This window comes from Terrapene carolina, unplaced genomic scaffold (genome assembly GCF_002925995.2).
Source record: "Terrapene carolina triunguis isolate 2854851 unplaced genomic scaffold, T_m_triunguis-2.0 Scaffold66, whole genome shotgun sequence".
Lineage (NCBI taxonomy): Eukaryota > Metazoa > Chordata > Testudines > Emydidae > Terrapene > Terrapene triunguis.
The window spans coordinates 48,431,848-48,454,476 of record NW_020664417.1 but is presented as its reverse complement, the minus strand read 5'-3'; the positions used below and the strand labels follow the sequence as shown (position 1 = coordinate 48,454,476).

Below are 22,629 nucleotides of genomic sequence, written 5' to 3'. Positions count from 1 at the left end.
GCAAGTACTTCACATACTGCAGTGTGCGTGTTATAGCATAGGTTTCTCTCTGATTTGTTAATGTTGCTGTGAAGAGTGGCTGTGTCTCCAAAATATAAAGCCAGTCTTATTTTTACTTCTGGAATTTTTTCAGATGTGAAGCTACAGTACTTAATAGTCTTGGTAGGTGGTAAAACATGACTCTGATCACCTGAGGAAGACCTCACTTCCAGGATTAGATTAAGAGGATGGTTATTATAATGTATGCTGATGTTTTGATTGCTCTGGCTTTATTCACAGAGTGTATCAATAGGTGGCAATGATTTTAGATTATAAGTTGAATCAGGTAGCTGATTTTTAGAATGGAATTTTTGCTAGTTTTTTCCTTTTATTTTTATCCAATTGTTTTGACAAATTATGATTAGCAACAGCGCAGTGACAGCTCATCAGGAAACATTCAAGTTCCATGCATCTGACCAGATTGAAGTGTGGACTTATTAGCTACCGTGTACATTTTTCCTCCCTTTTTTCTACAGTAGATTGACTCCTATTTAACACAGCACAGTCAAATTTTCATAACTGGCTTATTGACTGGAAAGATGAAGTTCCATTTTCAAAAGGGGCTTGGCATTGAGACCTACCCTAAAGGAGGAGGGAAGGAGCCTCTCAAAATTCAAGTAAGTACATTTTCTCCTGTAAACTGTTCTCTGAGCACACTCAGCTCTAATGATGTAAAAAAGGAATGTTTTTGAAACTAAGCTTCAGATAATGTTTTACTCATTTGCCTCTCAACTTGCCAAGGCCAATTGTTTTCCAGTAAAGCAAAAACTACTGTCACCTGAGAAGGAACACTGTCAAAGCCAGAGTTCTGGGCTACATTTACTTATGAAACAGGCTTCTAGCATTCATGCTAGTAATTTTTTGCCTTTAAAGTTACTGGACTGGAGGCAGTTATGGCTAATCCTGGAATTGCTACATTCAAGCTGGGTCATCCTCTTTGGGGATCGAACCTGAGACCTCTGGATATTAACACATGAGCCTCTACTGCTTACACTAAAAGATCTTTTCTCTCTTGGCCAAGGCTGTGGCAGGCTCATCAAGCTTGAGTTGGCCTAGCCAGTCGTCAGTGTGGCGCTCTGTACCACTCTGAACAGACATAGTTTACAACAGATGCAGGATGCGTTAAGTTCTTTTCTGGCTAACAGCCAGATAGGACTGACTCTTAAAAATCAAACTGCAGATCCTAGAAAGGAATAACCTTTCTTTTTAAAGTCATACACACACAACTTTCCCACCTCTTCATAACAGATAGGAATAAGAGCATGAAATGATTTAAAAAACAGGTACATTTTTGAGAATGTCTCCTGCATTGTTGCCTATGTGAGAAACTACATTCAGTTTAAGAAATAGTTTAATTGTTCTCTAGGATCTAATCACACCAACCCACAAACTTTACAATTAGCTCAAGTCAAGGTTGGGGTTATCTTTCTAAATGTCAACTAAAATCTCCATTCCGCTTCCCTCTCCCTGTCAAGAATTCCCTCACATGCAGGGCCGGCTCCAGCATTTCTGCCGCCCCAAGCAAAAAAAAAAAAAAGCCGCGATCGGCGGGGCAGTACAGCGGCAGGTCCTTCGCTCCTAGAATTGCCTCAGGTGCCGCCCCTCTCCCTTGGCCGCCCCAAGCACCTGCTTGTTCAGCTGGTGCCTGGAGCCGGCCCTGCTCACATGAACCATGGTGCATTCTGAAGCCACTTGCTAGAATGACCAGAGATAGCAAAGTCTTTGGAGGCTATTAACCTGTTATCCAAGGAGTTTGAGAAAAGTCATGAAATGAAGCCGATTGCTACACTTTAAATACCCCTGCTCTTGAGAAAGTAAAATAGATCAATGTCTGAATAAGTTATTAAAAGTAAATGTTTTGGTAAGGCTAGAAGGGCTATAATTGGAAGTCAACATGTTTTGGTAACACACAATGGATATAATTGGAAGTCAACATTTGCCCATACACAGTATCTGAAGACATCACTTACCCTTTGAATGTAACTACTTCCAGCTGAGCTAGAAAAATAGGGACTTAATGTGGTTCTTAACTCTTTTTCAAGCATTGTTGGCTAAGTTCTTCATGGATAATTATGTAACCTGGCTATTTTTAGATGTGCATCTTAGTGTACATATGTTCAACCTGAAACTGAGTAATCAGGATTCTCCTGGATCCAATACTCATCTACAGACTACACAAGCAAAACTCAGTTTGCTATCCTGAGTTCTGTCTGTAATAGTGGTGCAGGTTTGGGATAAAAAATTTAATAAGTTATCTGAACACTGATGAAAGCTCTTCTGCGCATGAAGGAACAAACCATTCTAAAGTTTCAATATTTCAACTGTTATTAGACTACTTAGACCCTGGAAAACTTTCCTTCTTAATTTCAAGTTTTTTAGATTTACACAAGCAGAAAGTCAAACCAGTAAAAAAAAAATTTATTTTTAAACACATCTCAAATACACATGATCCAATTTCCTTAACCTTATCAAAGCAAAGAATGCTCTAAGAAATACTTTTAAGCCAAGTTTCAGCCCACAGCAGATTTTTACAGTTAAGTTATAAATCTGTGGAAAACAGTATTTATAAGTGCTGACACCACTTGAACTACAGTGGCATGTACAGTGCCTTAAATGGGATAAAAAAGAGGCAAATTAAGTAAAATGTTCCATAGAGGAGTCAGACTTCACTTGTACATTGTGTAGATTAAATTTAATTACAAGCTTGAATATATTACAATTTCATAGTTACAGAATGAGCACTGCTACAACTTTGTTTGTACACCCATACACTTTCTGAAGGGCCAGCATTTTCATATCCTAGATGAAATGTTTGGTTTGAAGTGTTTTTCAAGTTTAGTTTCCCTACTCCTCCTCTCTGCCCCTCCCATCCACTGGACTCCCTTTCCCAATCTGCTGGAAAAATACAGTGAAGCACAAGATTTACCATATTGCTAACACTGTTGACAAGGTAACAGTAGAATATTCCTGGTTTAAAAACAACCCCCAATCAGAAGCATAGACAATATTCTGTAACCATAACTAGAAATTGAAACTGTACTCACAAAACAGGATGCATGGGATCTTTAAAAGAAGTGCGGACCAAAACAGTAACAAGACCAGAGACACACTGTGACTACCTTAATTTGAAACATAGTGTAAAACGTTACATCCATCTTCAGCAACACAGACATGTTTGTTTTAACTCAAGGGTAAACTTCTGCCAAGTGAAATTTGGAAACTTTGGAGAGATGAACCACATGTTCTTCTCCCCACCCCTCCATACAGTTATCTTGGCAACACTGCTGAAAGTTAAAATAAGGGCACAACATTTAAAAAACAAAAAACTTTGTCAAAATCAGAGAAACGGTATTGGTTGCTTTTAAGACTCTCTTTTACGAATCTTGCTACATTTCTCATTCCCCTTTCAAAGAAAGTTGTCATCCTACTTATTTTTCCCTTTTTGGCTTTCAAATCCTGTATCTTCGATTAGATCAGGACCCTCCTCTTCTCTACAGGTGGCCTTGGCAATTACCAGGCTTTTCTTAGGAAGTAATGGTTGCTTGTCTGGGAGTTTGTTTTCAGCAGACAAGGGGATTGGGTCAGGTTGCATGTCTGCAGTATGGGAGTTTATGCTAAATCTAGTCATTTTAATGTTTTGACCTCTGACTACAGTAGAATTAAGGGAGTTGCAGAGATTGTCAATTTCAATGTTCCAGAATTATCACCTTGCTTCCCCACTTCCATTTTAGCAAAAAGTGTTCTAAACTTGACTGTATCCTGAAAAAATGCAATGCTACCATCTTATTAGACTGTGATATGGCTACAAGTGCTGCATATGAATGGGAAAGCTAAAAATTCATAGACGGTATGGCTGCAGTTTCAACGCTGATGATCAGACTGAATTTTTTAGAAAAAAAATCACTCAATTGCAGTATAAAAGTAGGTAGAGACACTGACAAGTCAACAGATAAAACATTTCCTGCCATCCTCTTACTAAACGGAAGCAGAAAGATGAGGTGAAAACTAGCCTATAATACAAATGGCAGTTTCTCCTCACCCGCAGTTAAGGGTAACCTTTGATAAAACATGCATATTGACAACATTATTAATGAAGTACATGTCAATGTATATTCTTTAGCTTTTGTCCTTTATTACATACACGGCAAAGAAGGCAGCATCTCGCTCACGCTCACACACACACACACACACACACACACACACACACACACAGTGTGTTACATCCACTTCATTCACACCACACATCTACAGTCTCAAAAAGGTGTCTGTGATAAGGAACACATTATAGAGGTTGTGGTCTTTATCTATAGCCCCTGAGCTTTTTTCTTAGAGTTAGGTGAAAAAGGCAATGAACAAGACTTCCCTTGCTCTGTAAGTGCTTTGTGCAACAATGTCTATAATCATTATTGAAGTCTTTTTTAGAGGAGAAATATAAAGTCTTACTCCCATATTTTCAGTATCTTAGAACAATTTTCCACACCAATAATTCCAGTTATATTTCAGTCATCACACTCAGCTAATATAGCTCTTGCTCCCGTGATTGGAGTTAGGATCAGTTCTGCAGATCACAAGTGAAATGCTTTTATGTGGTCTCCCCCTCATTTCAAAAGATGTCATCTTGGTGCTACTGTAGGAGCAGAGAAGGAGCCAGAATTCCTTGGTGACTGAGAAGGCATCAGTGGAGAAGTAGGTGACACTTTCTTAGGGCTGCACAGGTCCCCATTTTGAAGCTTCCATAGAAGTTCTTCGTTTTCCATTGATAAACGTTTATTTACTTTCGATTCTTTCTCTAGAGACTCCTGTAAAACTGCCTGCTCTGTGGAAAGTTGCCTGAAAAAATAATTGTATGTAAGTGGACATGATTCCATTTGAAAGTTAGAGCATCTTACATAATTTTAAAAGAATTTAAAAAGCTATAAGATAAATCCCTGACCAGATATATTCATTCCTTATCAGGATTTAGTGCATTTGTTCTCGTGGAGAATATTCCCAAGAAGTAACAGCTGGGTTCTACAGGATTGCCCTCCCTGCGTTGTGAGCTGGAGCTATAACTTGAGTTTTGCCCCAACTTGACTCCCATCCACACACAATTCTCTAGCTTGAATTAAGTGGTATTTTAACCTCAAGTTGTTGGGCTTTGAAGGAAGTGGGTGTTGAAGCTGGAGCGCTGTTGAAGCTAGAGCTAGTAATGCAGTGGAGATGCAATAGCTCCAGGAACTACAGCTGATTAGCTCCAAATACAATCACACTGCTATTCAAGCCACCGTGCAGCTCGAATGCAGGGCTGGCCTTACCATGAGGCAAACTGAGGCGGCCGCCTCAGGTGCCAGACTGTTGGGGGCGCCACTAGGACCCAGAGTGTAGAAAATTGTGTCTGCTGCTGGTGCATATGTATTCTCTCTGCTCTAGGTGCACAGAGATGGTGGAGTGCTGTGCTGGAGGAAGGAGGGCACAAGAGACATAACAGGCAGGCAGGAGAAAAGGTGAGAGGGAATAACAGAAAGCAGCAGGAGCTGCAGGGAGAGAGAGGAGGAGGAGGAGCTTCTTATGTACCTCTCTAGCACCCCCAGGAGCCTGGACTGATTAACACCAACTTCTCAGGGAGCTTCCTGTTTCCTGCTGCTTCCCTGAACCCACTTGAGGAGAACAGGCAGTCAACTGAAGTAGTAGGAGCCAGTTAGGCCCTTAAGATGTTGATATCTTCCCTCACTCTGGCCCTGCTACCAGCCTGCTTATTTGTCCCCTTCAACTGAGTGTTGAGAGCCACTATAGCTGGCACAGAACAGCAGTTATGAGTGAAAGAAGAAACGCCCCTCTGGGGCAGCATTCAGAAAAAGCAAGCAAGCAAAGGAAGCTTTTCTATCTAAGCAGGAAGGAGCTCTCCTGAGATATGTAGACACAAATGTTCACGGTGAGCCTTCCAGCCCCAGTGAGGATGTGAGCAGTGAGGAGATGCCTGACCTTCCAATTAGTCAGAGTGCAGGTGACCTGGCAGCTACTGCAGCATCCATATCTCCATCTCAAATGGATATAACCTCTGATCTACACTTTTCTTCAGGAATGTGCATGAAGAGTGTGGTGGAGGCGCAAGAAACAGCTGCTGCTGAGTTTAGTTCCTTAAGTCTAGATGATCCAGGACTGTGGACCCACTTGAGCAGTAGTCTGAGGGACTTCCTTGTACTGCATGGACCACAGCAAGTGAAAAACTTCATGTGCCCCAAAGACAATGAAAATAGAAGTTTCCATCCAACACATTACTGGCGTGAAATCCCAATGGTGACAAAGTGGAGAGGCCATGGCTTATGTGCTCAAAAACCCAGAATACTGCATACTGTTTTTGTTGCAAACTCTTCCAGTCTAATGTTCCAGCCACATTGGGTTCTACAGGAACAAAGGACTGGAAAAATCTGGCTAGAAATCTGGCATGCCATGAGAAGGCAGCAAATCACCAGAGAGCATTCCATAGGTGGAAAGAGCTTGAGATGAGACTAAGATTAAAGGCCACCATAGATGATCAGCATCAAGAGAAGATTGCATCAGAGTCTCTTTACTGTGAGAATGCTTGCTACCCAAAACCTAGCACTGCGTGGCACTTCAGATCAGCTGTATGTGCCAAACAATGGAAACTTCCTTAAAATTGTGGCGCTGATGGCGGAGTTTGATGCTGTACTCCAGGAGCATCTAAGAAGAGTCACCACCCAAGAAATGTACACACACCACTACCTTGGAAAAACAATTCAAAATGAGATCATACAGTTACTAGCAACAAAAGTCAAACAGAAGATTGTGGCAGATCTGAAGTCAGCAAGATATTACTCTGTTATTCTGGACTGCACACCTGACATCAACCATATGGAACAGATGACTTTAATGGTGCGTTTTGTAACAACAGAACCTAGTGAAAATGTCCCTGCAATGGTGACTGTTAGAGAGCATTTTCTAGAATTTATTGATATTGATGATACTATAGGAGCTGGTATGGTAAATGTGCTTCTTAAAAAGCTGGACGATACGGGAATTGCGACAGCTGGCATGAGAGGTCAGGGCTACGATAATGGTGCCAACATGAGAGGAAAGAACAGAGGAGTGCAGACACGGATCCGAGAGTTAAACCCTCGAGCTTTTTTTGTCCCATGCAGTTCTCATTTATTGATCTTGGTGGTCAGTGATGCAGCATCAGCTTCTAGTGAGGCTGTTGAATTTTTTAAATGTAATTCAAAGCATCTATGTATTTTTCTCTGCATCAGCTCATCGATGGCAAATTTTGAAGCAACATCTGGGAAAATCCTCTCTGACACTGAAACCACTGAGTTCCACATGATGGGAAAGTCGAGTGGAGGAGATAAAGCCTATCAAACACCATATTGGGAAGACAGATGATGCCATAGTTGCCATTATGGAGGATAATACTATGACAGGAACTGCTCGTGGGAGAACAGTAGCAGAGGAAAATGGAATCACCAGAAACATACATACCTTCAAATTTCTGTGTGGCTTAGTGTTGTGGCATGACATACTGTTTGAAATAAATGTAAGCAAGAGACTCCAAGGTGTTGACCTTGATATATCTGGAGCAATGGAACAACAGGACAAAGCAAAGTCATACCTACAGTCTTACCGGTCAGAGGAGGGATTTCTAAACATTCTGAAGAGTGCACAGAAGTTGGCAGAGGAACTTCACACTGAAGCTATTTTCCCACCCATTCAAGAATACAAGAGTCACTGAAGAAGACGACATTTTGATTACGAGGCATGGGATAATCCCATAAGAGACCCCAAACAACAATTCAAAGTTGAATTCTTTAAACAGGTGCTAGATTATGCAATACAGTCAGTTGAAGAACGTTTCATGCAGCTCAAGGAACACAGCAGTATATTGGGATGTTGTATGATATTCCAAAACTCCTCACTATACCTGAAGACGACCTACACCAGCAATGCAGGGCACTAGAGACAGTGTTGACACATGATGACATGCGCGATATTGATGCGAGTGATTTAGGTGATGAACTGAAAGCCCTTTCAAGATACATTTCAGCAGGATCAACCCCAAAGGCTATTCTGGAATATATGTGCACAAATAAGATGACCACCCTCTTTCCAAATGCTTTTGTTGCTCCGCGCATACTTCTAACACTTCCTGTAACAGTTACCAGTGGAGAACGCAGCTTCTCCAAGCTGAAGTTAATAAAAACACATCTACGCTCCACAGTGACACAGGAGAGGCTGGTTGGCCTTGCAATCATCTCAATAGAGCATGAGCTGGCCCAGACTGTGGACCTTCAGGAAGCAGTTCAAATCTTTGCGACCAAGAAGGCACGGAAAGCACCACTTTGGCATTTTTATCTGTTTGAATAATCAATGTTTACTATGCAGACAAGAAAAGTTAACTTTCAAACGCCTGAACAGCAAATGTAAGTATTACTTAAAATTTCTGAACAAGGCATTTTAAGTTGTTAGTTCTCCTTTATTGGGGTAGGTAGCAGAACAGTACCACGAGAGGAGAAGAACAGGAAGAAGGCAGAATTGAGACCTTTCAAAGTTTTGGCGCAAGTGAGGGGGTATGGGGGCATTATTTGAGCTCCCCGCCTCAGGTGCCAAACTGTTGTGGGCCGGCCCTGCTCAAATGTTTCACAGTGTGATCACTCACTTGAGCTAGGCTAGCTCTAGTGAAGTAGCTCAAATGTACTAACTTGAGCTAACTGTTGCAGTGAAGACAAGCCCTAAGCTGGCAGCTTGTGCAGAAGACAGAACAATGTCAGATGTAACAGGCATGTGCCGTGGTCAGAAAAAAAAAATCCTGCATAAAAGCAGCTGCCTATTCTTGCCTGCATTACTGCATGAGCCAGTCATTCTACAAAATTCTGGGTAGTTTAAGATCCTTTTAAAATTCAACTCTTATTAATGAAGGCAGCTGAAGAGTGTTTTCACATCTTCCCTGTTAGGAGTCATGTCATAGCTCTGTCTCCTTGCAGTGCAAGACCTGCAGAATTTGTCTGAACTTCCTATTTTCCTTTACTGTATGCTCTACAGTGGTTTGCCCATTCATTTCTTGCAACATATGCAGAATTAGGAGACCCGATTAACAAAGTCAGACCCCATCTGTGGATTGGATGTAGTCTGTATATCTAGAACCAGGTGGCTTAGCACACACTGCCCCTCTGATTAAACAAACTGTTTTTAAAAGGACTCTTAACTATTTATTTTCAACATTTTAATATATAAACCCCCAAGCAGTTTTTATAAAATCAGCAGCACTTCACTCCGGGGAAAAAGAGAATCTAGCAACAAATTGTAGGAGATGGTGCTCCTGAGTAGCCTTTACTTCCCTGGTAACTATGTTAATGAGCATTCAAGACAGTAACGTGGGCTGTAATTTCCAGGGGAACAGAGCTAGCCTTATTTGATGTTAAGAACAGTCATGATTTTATACACTGCCACCAGTTGTTTCAAGGAGCCTCCACCCCCACACAATACCCATTCCTGCTTAGGCGGGATTTCGGATTTGCACACAGAGAGGATGGAAAAATGAGTACCATGCGTCCATATTCCAGGCATGATATCTTACAGTGGTAAGGGCTTTTTAAAAATCTACAAGATGCTGATTATTCATTTACAGAATAAAATTTATGCTTTCACAAGTTAATAAAAATGCCTGCATTTCATGGATTGTTTACCTTGAAAGTTGCATGTGTTTGTCCATCCGAGCTTTTAGTTCTTCATTTTCCTGCTGAAACTTCTTCATTTTGTCCATTAAGACTGTGTTCTTTTCCACCTTTAACAAATGAAAACATTGTTGGGGTTTGTGTGTGGGTGTTCATTTTTAAAAAAAATACAGAATAATTCCATTGGCAAGTACCCATTATATGCATTACTTAGTAAAACGAAATCAATTTCAGGTAAGTACAAGTTAGATTATTTTAAGATACATAGAATGATCTTGAAGAAATGTAAAAGTGACGTGAAAATGATTTATTGCTCATCTTTAGTAGGCAAGTCTACTTTTTGCTTCTTCTAGAGCTGGCATTTTGCCAATTTTGCTTGATTAGCTGCCCACTAAAAGCTGAATCTGCTACTTGAATTTCTGGGCTGGTGGCAGCAGTTCTCTTCACATATAGCATAACAGATGGCTGAGACACTAGATCACCATGCAATATATAGTCTAGGAATAACTTGATGAAAGGTGACAAATTCAAAAAAATCTTCTCCATGTATAACCAGCTCTCCCTCAACCTTCACTACCACTCACAAAATCTATTCTGTATTTGCAGAAGTGATCTGATCCCCATTTTAAAAAGCCACTCTCCTGCATTTCCCAATTAGTATCACGGGGGAAAAAAAGCTGCTTTTAAAAACAAAAGCACTTTCAAATGAGTTAACATTCAGTGGATTTCCAAGTCAACATCTTTAGTCAGAAGAGACCCTGTGGGCACCAAACCTTTAGAGCCCATGATTACTCTGAAGAGTCTAGGATTTTATAACGACTTGTAAATCATCACTGGTATATGGCAATAGTTGGCTCCCAGACAAAATGTAATAGCTGACTGAGACCTTGGTTCCTGTTATTTAAGCCTCTCGTCTCTGCATTAAATGACAAGATTTCCATGAAGATGATGGCTGAAGTGTTCCGGTAGTGCTCAAATGCACCAACCAGGATCAAGGCCTCCATCATGCTAGATGCTGTACAAACATTACAGGAATTCCTGCCCCAAAGAGCTTCCACTGTAATACAACAAAAATAGGAGGGGGTTCCAAGGAGTGGTAATTTAAACAGGCCGTAGTATTCAATACATCGGATCGACATAGACTTTATATGAAAAGGAAATACTTAATTTACTCACTCTCAACATATTCAGATGATTTTATTTTTCTGTACCATGTTGAGTGGGTTACTTCCTTTTTTGTTTCAATAAACTCAGTTATGTGACCGTTAACATTTTTTGCCTAAGGGGCATTGTGACACAGTGCAAGCCAGGACTACGTAAGCTTCCCCACAAGGTTCTGCCATGCAATCAGAATCTCATATATAGCAGATTTGAATTTAACCTGATATTTGTCAAGAGTGGGGATTGCATATTGTGGACAGTAACTAACTAGTACAGATTATTTTTAACAACCCAAAACAAAATTGAACAGAAGTCTACAGGTTAAAAAGTTAATTATGCCACCTAGGGATTCCCCTCTTGCCTCTCCCACTTGAGTCAAAAGAGAATACCAAATAGCTAGCATTTTACAGAGAGCCCCTGGAAAGTTATCATCATTTACAGGATTTACAAGTTAAATTGCATGGAAAGAAGAAATGTGGTTCAGAAAATTGGCTGACATTTGATTTGTTCCCCTCTGACTGTTAGTTTCTCTTATTGTATCATTCAAGAAACATCTCTCCCCAGATTGCAGGCCAGCACAGGTAAAATTGTACCTGCGACATTAATGTGTACCTTGTGCTCCTTTGCAAATTTTTGTTTGCTTTTCATGTATACTATATTAGCTTAATGTTTAAGCTTGATCAGCATGAATTCACTCTCAAAATCTGATATCTTAGAAAACAGTCCCCACAGAAGCTCACCAGTTTTTCTGTCTTCATCAGCTTTATATCTTGCTGACGTAGTTTCTCATTCTTGATCTCCACCACTGCTTTCAAACTTTCCAGTTCCTGTTCCAGATACATGATCTGAGGGTTTTTCTGAAAGGATTTCCACAAAAGTTTGCTTATTTCTCAGAACTTCAAACAATCTAAATAGCATTTAAAAATATATATAGTAAACACTTGTAAATTAGGTGTTTAATAAATTTATGACATCAAGTGGGACATGGTTTTGAGTCAGAAGGAAAAATTAAGATTCCCCCCCACTCCTGAATATTTTTTCTCCCCTCCCTTAATTTCATTTGTCCCTCAGTACAAAGATCTAAAGATCCCCTTTGAAAATGTAATTTAAGAAACCTCTATAAAAAGTTTAACATGTAGAACCCTGTTCAAAAGAAATAGGATGACTGGCCAAACATATAAACATTTGCTTTTGTATAAATGATAAAAACCCTTGTGGATCAAATTGATACATTATTGTTGGCATAGTAAAACGTATTCATTTTACAGTAGTCCTGAGGCTCCCTAATAGTTAAGGCTGCTAAGAATTCCAGAAACCTCTATTTCCTCTTAGTCATAACTAAGCCCAAGAGGAGGTTAATTAAAATATATATATTTATATGTACACATGCATGCACACAGAGTCACTCAGATATTTTGTTTGTACCCTCCTTGAAGAACTTGAACAACTTTTCTTACACGTGAGTAATGCAAAAGCTGAACTTCAAACCTTTGAATTTTACATGTAGTTAATCCTCACAGTTTCCAGTTTGAAAGCAGCACTTTATAATTCCGCTATGCAGCTTTCATACTACTTTTGGCTGCATAACATACAGTTGCATATTATTAATCTATACTAACAGTCTTTGCCTCATGATATGACTTATCTGCTATAGCAGGCTTAATATTTACTGGTTAGTAAGTGATGTGGATCTGTAAGGGGTTATTTTTAGGGCTGTCAAGCGATTTAAAAACTTAATCGCGATTAATCGCACTGTTAATAATAAAATACCATTTATTTAAATATTTTTGGATGTTTTCTACATTTTCAAATATATTATTTCTATTACAACACAATACAAAGTGTACAGTGCTTACTTTATATTTATTTTTGATTACAAGTATTTGCACTGTAAAAAACAAAATAAATGTATTAAGTGAATTGAAAAATACTAAGTACTGTAGTGCAATCTCTATCATGAAAGGTGAACTTACAAATGTAGAATTAAGTACTAATAAACTGCATTCAAAAATAAAACAATTAAAATTTTAGCGCCTGCAAGTCCATTCAGTCCTACTTCTTGTTCAGCCAGTCGCTCAGACAAACAAGCTTGTTTACATTTGCAGGAGATAATGCTGTCCGCTTCTTGTTTAGAATGTCACCTGAAAGTGAGAACAGGCATTTTCAAGGCTCTGTTGTAGCAGGCGTTGCAAGATATTTATGTGCCAGATGCACCAAAGATTCACATGTCCCTTCATGCTTCAACCATCATTCCAGAGGACATGCATCCATGCTGATGATGGGTTCTGCTTGATAACAATCCAAAACAGTGAGGACAGACGCATGTTCATTTTCATTATTTGAGTCAGATGCCACCAGCAGAAGTCTGATTTTCTTTTTTGGTGGTTCAGGTTCTGTATTTTCTGTATCGGAGTGTTGCTCTTTTAAGACTTCTGAAAGCATGCTCCACACCTCATCCCTCTCAGATTTTGGAAGGCACTTCAGATTCTTAAACCTTGGGTCCAGTCCTGTAGCTATCTTTAGAAATCTCACATTGGTACCTTCTTTGTGTTTTGTCAAATCTGCAGTGAAAGTGTTCTTAAAATGAACATGTGCTGGGTCATCATCCGAGACTGCTATAGCATGAAATATATGGCAGAATGCAGGTAAAACAGAGATGGGGACTGTCAGGGTCCCCCCCACTCTGAACTCTGGGTTACCCACATGAAAGACCCCCTAAGCTTATATTCTATCAGCTTAGGTTAAAACTTCCCCAAGGCACAAATTCCTTTCCTTGTCCTTGAATGGTATTGCTGCCATCACCAAGTGATTTACACAAAAATTCAGGGAAGGGTTACTTGGAATCCCTATCCCACCCAAAATATCCCCCCAAGCCCTTTCACCCCCTTTCCTAGGGAGGCTTGAGAAGAATATACCAGCCAACTGCCTTAGCAATGTGAGTACAGACCAGACTCTTTGTCTTCAGGACACTGAAAATCAATCAGGTTCTTAAAAGAAGAACTTTATTTATACAGAAAAAAAATAAAAGAATCACACCTGCAAAATCAGGATGGAAGGTAACTTTACAGGGTAATAAAAAGATTTAAAGCACAGAGGATTCCCCTCTGGACTCAGCTTCACAGTTACAAAAATAGGAATAAAACTACCTCTGTAGCATAGGAAAATTCCCAAGCCAAAACAAAAGATAACCTAATGCTTGTCCTTGCCCTGCTTACAATTTCTGTGGTTTTAGATGGATTATTCCAGGTATATTTTCAGGAGATATTGTACCTGCTTGGCTTCTCCCTCTGTCGGGAGAGGGAACAACAAAAGAGAACAGCAACAAATTCCCTCCCCCCCCCATTAGAAAGTATCTTCTTTCCTCATTGGTCCTTCAGGTCAGGTGCCAACTATGTTATTTGAACTGCTTAACCTCTTACAGGTAAAGTAATCCAGTACAGCTGCCAAGAAGGGATTTTATGCTACTACATACATAAAGGTTGCTACCCTTCCCCCTATATTTATAACAGGGACATACAATTCTCCCCCAAGGAGTTCAGTCACAAATTTAATTAACGCATTTTTTTTTAACGAGCATCATCAGCATGGAAGCAGGTCCTCTGGAATGGTGGCCAAAACATGAAGGGGCATACAAATATTTAGCATATCTGGCATGTAAATACCTTGCAAAGCTGGCTACAAAAGTGCCATGCGAATGCCTGTTCTCACTTTTTGGTAACATTTTAAATAAGAGGGCAGCATTATCTTGTGTAAATGTAAACAAACTTGTTTCTCTTAGCGATTGGCTGAACAAGAAGTAGGACAGTAGACTTGTAGGCTCTGAAGTTTTACATTGTTTTGTTTTTGAGAGCAGTTATGTAACAAAAAAATCTACATTTGTAAGTTGCACTTTCACAACAAAGATTGCACTACAGTACTTGTATGAGGTGAATTGAAATATACACTGATTTCAATTACAACACAGAAATACAATATATATGAAAATGTAGAAAAACATCCAAAATATTTAACAAATTTCAATTGGTATTCTATTGTTTAACAGTGCGGTTAAAACTGTGATTAATTTTTTTTACCTAATCACTTTAGTTAACTGAGATTAATCCACAGCCCTAGTTATTTTGTAAAGTTAACCTCTACCGGGCCTCTTTTTCCATGATAAAAGTGTTTATGCTTTGCAACTGAAGTCACAGGCAATAAGAAGAAAAAGACCTATTAAATCCAAGTCAGTATGTAGGTAAAAACTGGAACCAGAAGAGAAAGAAGCCAACACCATTGAAACAATACGTCTATTTCTTTAAAGATAAAATTAATTGTGCTACTGGAATGAAAGTTGTTTGTGTGTATTTGGCGCAAAAAATGGTGTATTGAATTGAGTTGTATCTTCATTATCACGTCAAAGAGAAAAGGACTCTCCTCTCCCTCCCTCCCACCCCCAGACGACATGCACCTTTGTGGGATACAGCCCACACAGACAGGGGCAGGTTGAAACTTGAGGTGACAGCCTTATAGACTAAAAATGGAGGGCTTTGGTAAATTCAAGGTCTTCAGGTGACAACCAGTACATATTGCAATTAAGGTGAGAGCCTAATTAGCCATCTTATGTTTGAGTGACTGGTGCAGCTGTTTTTAATGTCTGCTTAATTTGTGGTTCTTTCTATTTGGACCCTTGGACAAAAAGTAAGCAAGAGAATTTGGACTCTGATCTCAGAGACGGCCAAGTAAGGAATGAAATAATGTGTACTCAAAGGACAAAAGGCATAATGATCCCTTCCCTAAATACTGCTGGGAGATAGGGAGACAAATGACAAAAAAGGTGTCAGTAAGTTTTACTGTTTTTTTTTTTTTTTTTTTTTGAAGGGAGAACCAGAAGTCTGGGTATAAAACTTAACAAGTTATTAAATCACATGTCATCAAACAAGTTTTCTCCTCCTCTCCCCCTCCAAAAGCAGATTTATAAAGTTAAATGAAAATAATAGTTACAAATATGCCACAGAAGAAAACTGCTTTGGCCAATTAATCCTTCCCACTATAAAATCTGAAGCGGGGCAGTCTCAAGCCCATGGTTCACCTCATGAATTACTGCCACTCTCTCCTATTCAGGCTATCAGGCTGGGAGAAGCATTTCCAGCTGCATAAAAGACATTGAGCCTACTGCCCCTTCAAACTACTCTGTGCCTGAACATTTGTGGAAAAATATGGTCCCAACCCCAGAGTCTATCCATGCTGCCCTCTGGTCTGCATTACATCTCTCCCTCCCCAGCCACACAGCTCAGGAAATGTGCCGCGATTGGTTCCTCCCACTGCACTGGTAGGAGGCAGAGCAAGAGAGAGGGAAGGAAGGAAATAAATGCTGCTGTGAGTGACACTGATTTCCACTAGATAAAACCAACAGTATTTCTGCACTTCGCAAGAAAAAAATTCTTAGAAAATCCTCCTCCCACTTACTGACAGTGCAGGCCTCCAAAACCTTCCACAACACTGTTTTTCTCTATGATTTATGGGTCTAGCTAGGAGGTATGTTGCTTGGGCTTCACTTCCCTCAAACTGATTTCAGGTCTTCGCTCACCATCCTTTTCTAGTCCTGTCATCTCCTGAACAGTGTGTAAAGGGAGGGCAGCATCTGGCCGTTTAATCTTATTTTCTAGCTTTCATGTTCAAAGTAAATCTTAACCAGGACAGACAAAACTTTACAGAAAGACAAACACTGGAGATAGGAGACCATCCATCGACTAGAAGCCTCTACTCCGTGTCCATAAGTGAACTAATGGATGCACATACATCAGTAGCTGCCGGAACACAGCATATTCGTAGGCATACAATTGTGTAAAACCTTCAGAAGCAGGCCTGTTACAAATAGCAAGAAGCAGACAAGTTGATAGTTTGCTACAGCTAAAGTGGCAACCAGGGGAACCATCCCCAAAGAAAAGACAGAAGTGTCTGATGTCTACCACCATTAGCGTAGCCTGAAAAACCTGGAGTCTGAATTGGTCTTCTAAGAAGAAATGATCATAGGCCAAGTTGAAAATATTGATAAACATGCCTATCCCACTGCAGGAAAAATCTCATTCAGAGCACACTTCTTATAGCAGGAACATCACAGATTATGACACCAGCCACAGGAGAAAGGACAAAGGAAAGATGCTGATGTATCATGGTTGTGTATTTTATCACAGACACTATCATTAAGCAATGCTTAAATACTTCTCAAAGAATGAGCTCTTAAAGGTTGGACCTTAAGCTGGAAGGTGTACACAGTGGTCCTACTTATACAAATCAGTTCATAATTCTCACAGTTAACTTTGCAGGAACTAGAACACCTAGTGCTACCTGTGTACAAATTGTTATTCAACAATTGTGTATCTTTGAATGTGTTACATTTTGATTACTATCCATTTACCCATCTAATTTCAAGGATTTCTACTCAACATATGTACCTTTGCTACTAACTGAAAACTTGATAGTGACTCTACCTGTAAGCAACCCTTAGGAATACCCCCTCCCAAAAAAAATTATAGAAATCCCATATGTATTTTCATTAACTTTTGCAAACTAAACAAATTTAGTATGTCTGAAGATCCATCCAGAGAGATGGAACCATCTAACAAACAGCAACATAAATTCCATGAAAGCGTATGAATTCAGTTACTGTATACAAGGAAAAATAGACTTGATCATGCTGTGCATTTGAGAATTAAAAAAATTAAGCTCAATACTTACAAGATTTGCTTTTTCTTTGGCTATTTGTTTTTGCTCTTCCAACTTTTCATTTAAAGAATCATTTTCCCTTTTTAATTCATCAATTTTTTTCTGAAACAAAAACACAGTGTAAGAGTGAGTCCAGAAATTGGGTAAGTCTCTCTCCAAAAACATCTCTGTCCCCCGGTTTTGAAATTGTTGTAAAGTCTTGTGAATCACACCCCTAACAAACCTCTAATGATTCCTGTTTCTCTTTAAATGAATTTTCAAATGAATTCCTTTCCAATTCATGGGCATTCTTGAGCTCTGAAATAAATACCAGATTTGCAGATTGTTACAACATTGCATAACAAGTGAACCATATTTTAGAGAGCAACAGAGGGTCCTGTGGCACCTTTAAGACTAACAGAAGTTAGTCTGTTAGTCTTAAAGGTGCCACAGGACCCTCTGTTGCTTTTTACAGACTCAGACTAACACGGCTACCCCTCTCATATTTTAGAGAATTCATAGTTAAAAGGTGATATATGCACTCATGGTCAATAGCAAGAATGCCGAATAGAGCTAGTAATATTAATCATCATTATTCTGGCTTGAAAACAGATGACATGTCCAAGTGATTTGCCTTCTAGGCATTTATAGACTGGTCCTCCACACGTCTGTTACACTATACATAAGTTTGCTCACTAAAATATCAGCTTTGAAAGTACTTAGCTATATGCAATGAAAATCTATTGGAATTGCATACACTGAGCACATTGTTGGCACTCAACTAAATATACATGTCTGACAAACAAAAGAAGCAAAAGTTGTAATTGAAATATTTGTCTATGAGGAACTCCTAAAGGAAGAGGCTCATTATCTTTGCACTGTTTTATACTTCTGTGAAATATTGTAGATTCTTTTGGCTTGTTCCTGCTCCCTTTGTAGTCAATGGGAGTTTTATCACTGATTCCAATGTATGTAAAATTGAGCCATTATAAAATGGGTTATTAAGGGATGAAACACACTTATTGTCTATTAAGGACTAAGTTAAAGCTCAAAACTACTTGGTATTGCAGGTGATCTTAAAGAATTTCCAAATACTGACCAGACATTTATTTCCCCCTCAGAAAAACTGAATTCCAGACATAGTTTCTGAGCTACTAGGGAGAATAATGCTCGGCCAAAGAGAGGCCTCTCCGGGTCAGAAGGGGAATAACTATCTGTCTTCACTTTATCTGGATTTTAAAGAAAGCCAATTTTATGGGGCTCCTTAGCACTTAGCAACAAAAACTATAGAACAATTAAATTACTGAACCTGAGATTTTGAAAGCAGCCTAGAAAATTTAGACACCACTTTCATTAAAGAATTGGAAAATGTGTGTCAATCTTTTAGACTACTTTCAAATCTCACCTTAATTTTTAACTCAATGAGATTTATTTTACATATAGGAATAACTAAGATTATGGAGTCCCAAAATGAGAACTTCAGCTGATTAACAGTTTCAGAGGTTGTTTATTATCAGGAACAGGGGATATTGAATGGATATGTTTGCTCTCAAAACAATAAAAATCATTTGACATTTCTTAACATACAGCACTGTTAGAGAATTATTTGGTAGCGTATGTTCCACTTCATGAAGGAACACAAAGCACTTGCCTGAAAGAGAGGATTCATATTCCTTTTTCAGCTCATCTATTTTTTCTGCATGGCTGGTTTCGAGTTCTAACTTGAAGTTTTCATGCGTAATATTTAAGTTGTCCACCTGCAATATGATAGTAAGTTTTTTTTTTAAAAAATCTCTCATATAAAGCCATGTAATCCTTAATTAGAAAAAAAAAAGTCACCTAATACATTCCCCCTCCCCTCTTTCACCAAGTAAATAAAAACATGTCCTCTTAAGGGAACCTTCTTTAAACAAAGTCTAACTAAATCAACCATGGAAGGAGCCATGAACGTGAAACAAACTGTCAGACCAAACAGAGCAATGAAGTTCCGAAGCCAACACTTTGAATATCCCCAACTTCAGTTGCCAAATCAAATCAAATCTAGTGACTGAACTAGAAAGTCCCAGCTATTCTCAACTGTTGCAATAGCATATAAAATGGTGTATGTAGCACTAAGGGTATGTCTACAGAGCAAAAAGGTGTGTTCTTAACTTGGATTAAAATAGCACAGAGGGCACAACTTTTTACTCAGGTTAGCAGCTCAAGTTAAACCTATAATAGAGCCTGGGGGTGAATTTGAGCTGCTAACTTGAGTTAAAAGCAGAGATAAATAGTCTAAGATAGCAGGAACTAAACCACGTGCAGTGCTTTGTAGGTAAGAAAGACCGGACGTTTGATCAAAGCAGTAAGGTGTTTAACAGGCTTAGATACTTTTGCCAGCTTGAAAGTATAAGTAGTTCAGATGACACTAGATCAGTTTTGCTATATCTCAAAGCTTTAATCTTTAAACGACCATTAAGGCTACAAAAGCCGATATTGAATTTAACACATTTCTAGTCATCCTATGTATTTTAAGTACTTCATTAATATTTAAGCATTAGAAAACATTTTAGAGACACATTTTGTTAACAAGATGAAGTTGAGTTTAATCTTAGATGAAGGTAAATCATCTAAGTGGTAACATTAATAGAATAAAAACATGATTGTTTTGAAACTTGTTTACCATAGAAAGGAATGAATTATTGGTTAAGCACATTTGCGGCTTCTGTTAAATTGTACAAGATGAAACTTGATGTAGCTGGGTTACTAATATCTCTTAAAGGACGCTTCAAAAGCCCCAGTGAACTCTTCTAATTCAAATACCACAGACCTGCTCTTGAAGTTGTGCTTTATATTTTTCAGCTTCTTCAATACAGATACTCTGTAGTTTCTCACACTCTCCAGTGTAAAATTGTTTAAGTCTTTCCTCCAGCTCTGTCAGATCATTTTGGTGTTGCTGATTTAGCTTCTGCACGAACCCTTCATAAGCAGCTTGTAATTCATTCCTGTCTCTCTCCAATTTCTCACAGGCTGCAGAAGTGGTTACTGAAGATTTAAAAATGAAGAGTCAGTAATTTGACTTGTTAAATCCAATCATAATTTCACAGAGCTTGTCTACGTTATAGGTACTAAAAAGATAGCTGTGGAAATTCCACAGAGCAGGATTATGATACAAAATATGATTTACTTGTAAAACGAGTGCCACCTCTAAGGCTCCCTAAAGAGGCAATCTGCTGTCTGTAAGAGTTCTTGGAAAGTATTACAGTGACAATTCAGTGCCTCCCACGCTGAGGGTTAAGTTTAGAGTTAGATGTCAGTGTAGACATAGCCTACGTTGGTAAAACTTATGTTGCTTGGGGGGAGGGGGTGGAATATGCACACCCCTGAGCAACATAAGCTACGCTGACGTAAGCGCTCGTGTGCACAGTAGTATGTCAGCGGGAGAGCTTCTGCTGACACAGCTTCTGCCGCTCAGGGGGTTGTTTTTTTATGCCAATGGGAGAGCTCTCTTCACCACACACGCTGCAGCAGTGTAGCTGTCTTCACCACACACGCTGCAGCAGTGTAGCTGTATCGGTACAGCTGCGCTGTTGCAGCTCTGTAAGTATAGATGGGGCCTTAAAATCAGAAAAAAAGGGGAAAAGCACTTCATTTACTGTTAAAAATGACAGTGGTTCACAACAGAAAATTTATCAATGACATGTTTCTCACTACAGAGACTGGAGTGCCCTAATGAAGATTTTAATTGGATTTACCACTTCACTTAATTGGATTTTATTTCACTACTGGATTCCTCAAAGTAGTATGTCAGTTCAAACTTAGCTATTTATGCTTTCAATGTATAAACTGAAGTGTTAAAGTCCTATGTCCCGAAAGATGAATACCTATTTAACACGTTAATTACACAGAGATAATAGACAAGAGAAAAGTGATTTCTCCACAATATCAAAATGCTAGTTGGACAAGCTTCTGTATGCTGCCCTTCCAGTGTATCCTCTATTAGCCTTTTGTCCCCTCAGAAATCATTGGTAACATTCTATGAATCATTTAAGATATATTTTCCAGCAGCTAATATCCAGTTTCCCAGCGACCCACGCATTACCACTATACCAAGCCTAGCAATGGGTGTGTAAACTCTTTGTTTTCTAAGAAGAAATGAAATGGGAGGAAACTGAATTTAGAACATACATTCTTATGTACTTTCAGCAATGGAGTACTGTGTTGCCAGTTATGCTCACTGTTACATGACCGCTTTAGCCTGTCAATCCAGGATTTTTGAAACCCATAGTTTACTAGGCTACATTCTAAAGAATAGAGCAGAAATACAATAAGAATATTATGAGATAGTTGCAGGCAGCATGGAGAATGGAAAGCAATCTTTTAGAGAATACAGAATGTTTCTTCAATGTTTCCATTAATCCGGTTTAACAAAGAACTAAATTTCTCTTCCCCTCCCCCCATTTAAAAGGTACTTTGAACTTCTGATTTGCATTCCAGTATCTATACTTATGAATTCCACCATAGCAGATTTGTATATAAATGTTCACAACTCAGAGCAAAAGGGCACATACACCTCCCACCACACACATGCATTTTTCCATTGGCAGCATGACCAGCTGAACAAGCCCTGCCCTATACACCTTCATCTGCATAAAAGTAGTATGATTATAAGGGAAAATCCAGTAGTACATTTGAGTCATGGCAGCAGAGCATAGTCCGGATAGTGAAGGCTGACCACTGGATACCGTTGTATAAGGTTTCATTTCCATGCAGTCTCAAGGCTTATTAAAGAAAATTAAAGGCTTATCTAAGCTATTTGTAAACAGAGACCTAGCTAAAAGGATACTATAACCTTGGATTAAATGGAAGCAAGAATTTTATATCTTCTTCTTCGGCTAGCCTGCAATGTGAGGATGATGTCTGCCAAGGGGGTTCATTGGTGAGTTTTTAAGTGGCTGAGGAGCCCAATTCGTGCCCTGCAGATTTCCCCACAGAAGCGACAGGTGTAATCTTGGACGAGACATAGTTGTTGGCTGTTGACTGTTGTGCCTTTTCTTTACACACACACACACACACACACACACACACACACACACACACA

The 22,629-nt window shown here is 39.2% G+C and overlaps 1 protein-coding gene across 2 annotated transcripts in view; it reads right to left on the bottom strand.

Moving 5' to 3' along the window:
* Positions 1 to 2,440: 2,440 nt before the first annotated feature.
* MTUS1 (microtubule associated scaffold protein 1) overlaps positions 2,441 to 22,629 on the bottom strand; it is a 198,791-nt gene continuing 178,602 nt past the window's right edge. For both annotated transcript variants that reach the window (XM_026647908.2, XM_024193405.2), the window contains 7 exons: positions 20,359 to 20,573; positions 19,201 to 19,306; positions 17,794 to 17,867; positions 17,583 to 17,672; positions 11,606 to 11,722; positions 9,717 to 9,814; positions 2,441 to 4,869 (listed from right to left, as the gene is read on the bottom strand). In XM_026647908.2, coding sequence (XP_026503693.1) covers positions 4,653 to 4,869; positions 9,717 to 9,814; positions 11,606 to 11,722; positions 17,583 to 17,672; positions 17,794 to 17,867; positions 19,201 to 19,306; positions 20,359 to 20,573 — 917 coding nt within the window. In that variant the 3' untranslated portion in view covers positions 2,441 to 4,652. The remainder of the gene's footprint in view (positions 4,870 to 9,716; positions 9,815 to 11,605; positions 11,723 to 17,582; positions 17,673 to 17,793; positions 17,868 to 19,200; positions 19,307 to 20,358; positions 20,574 to 22,629) is intronic.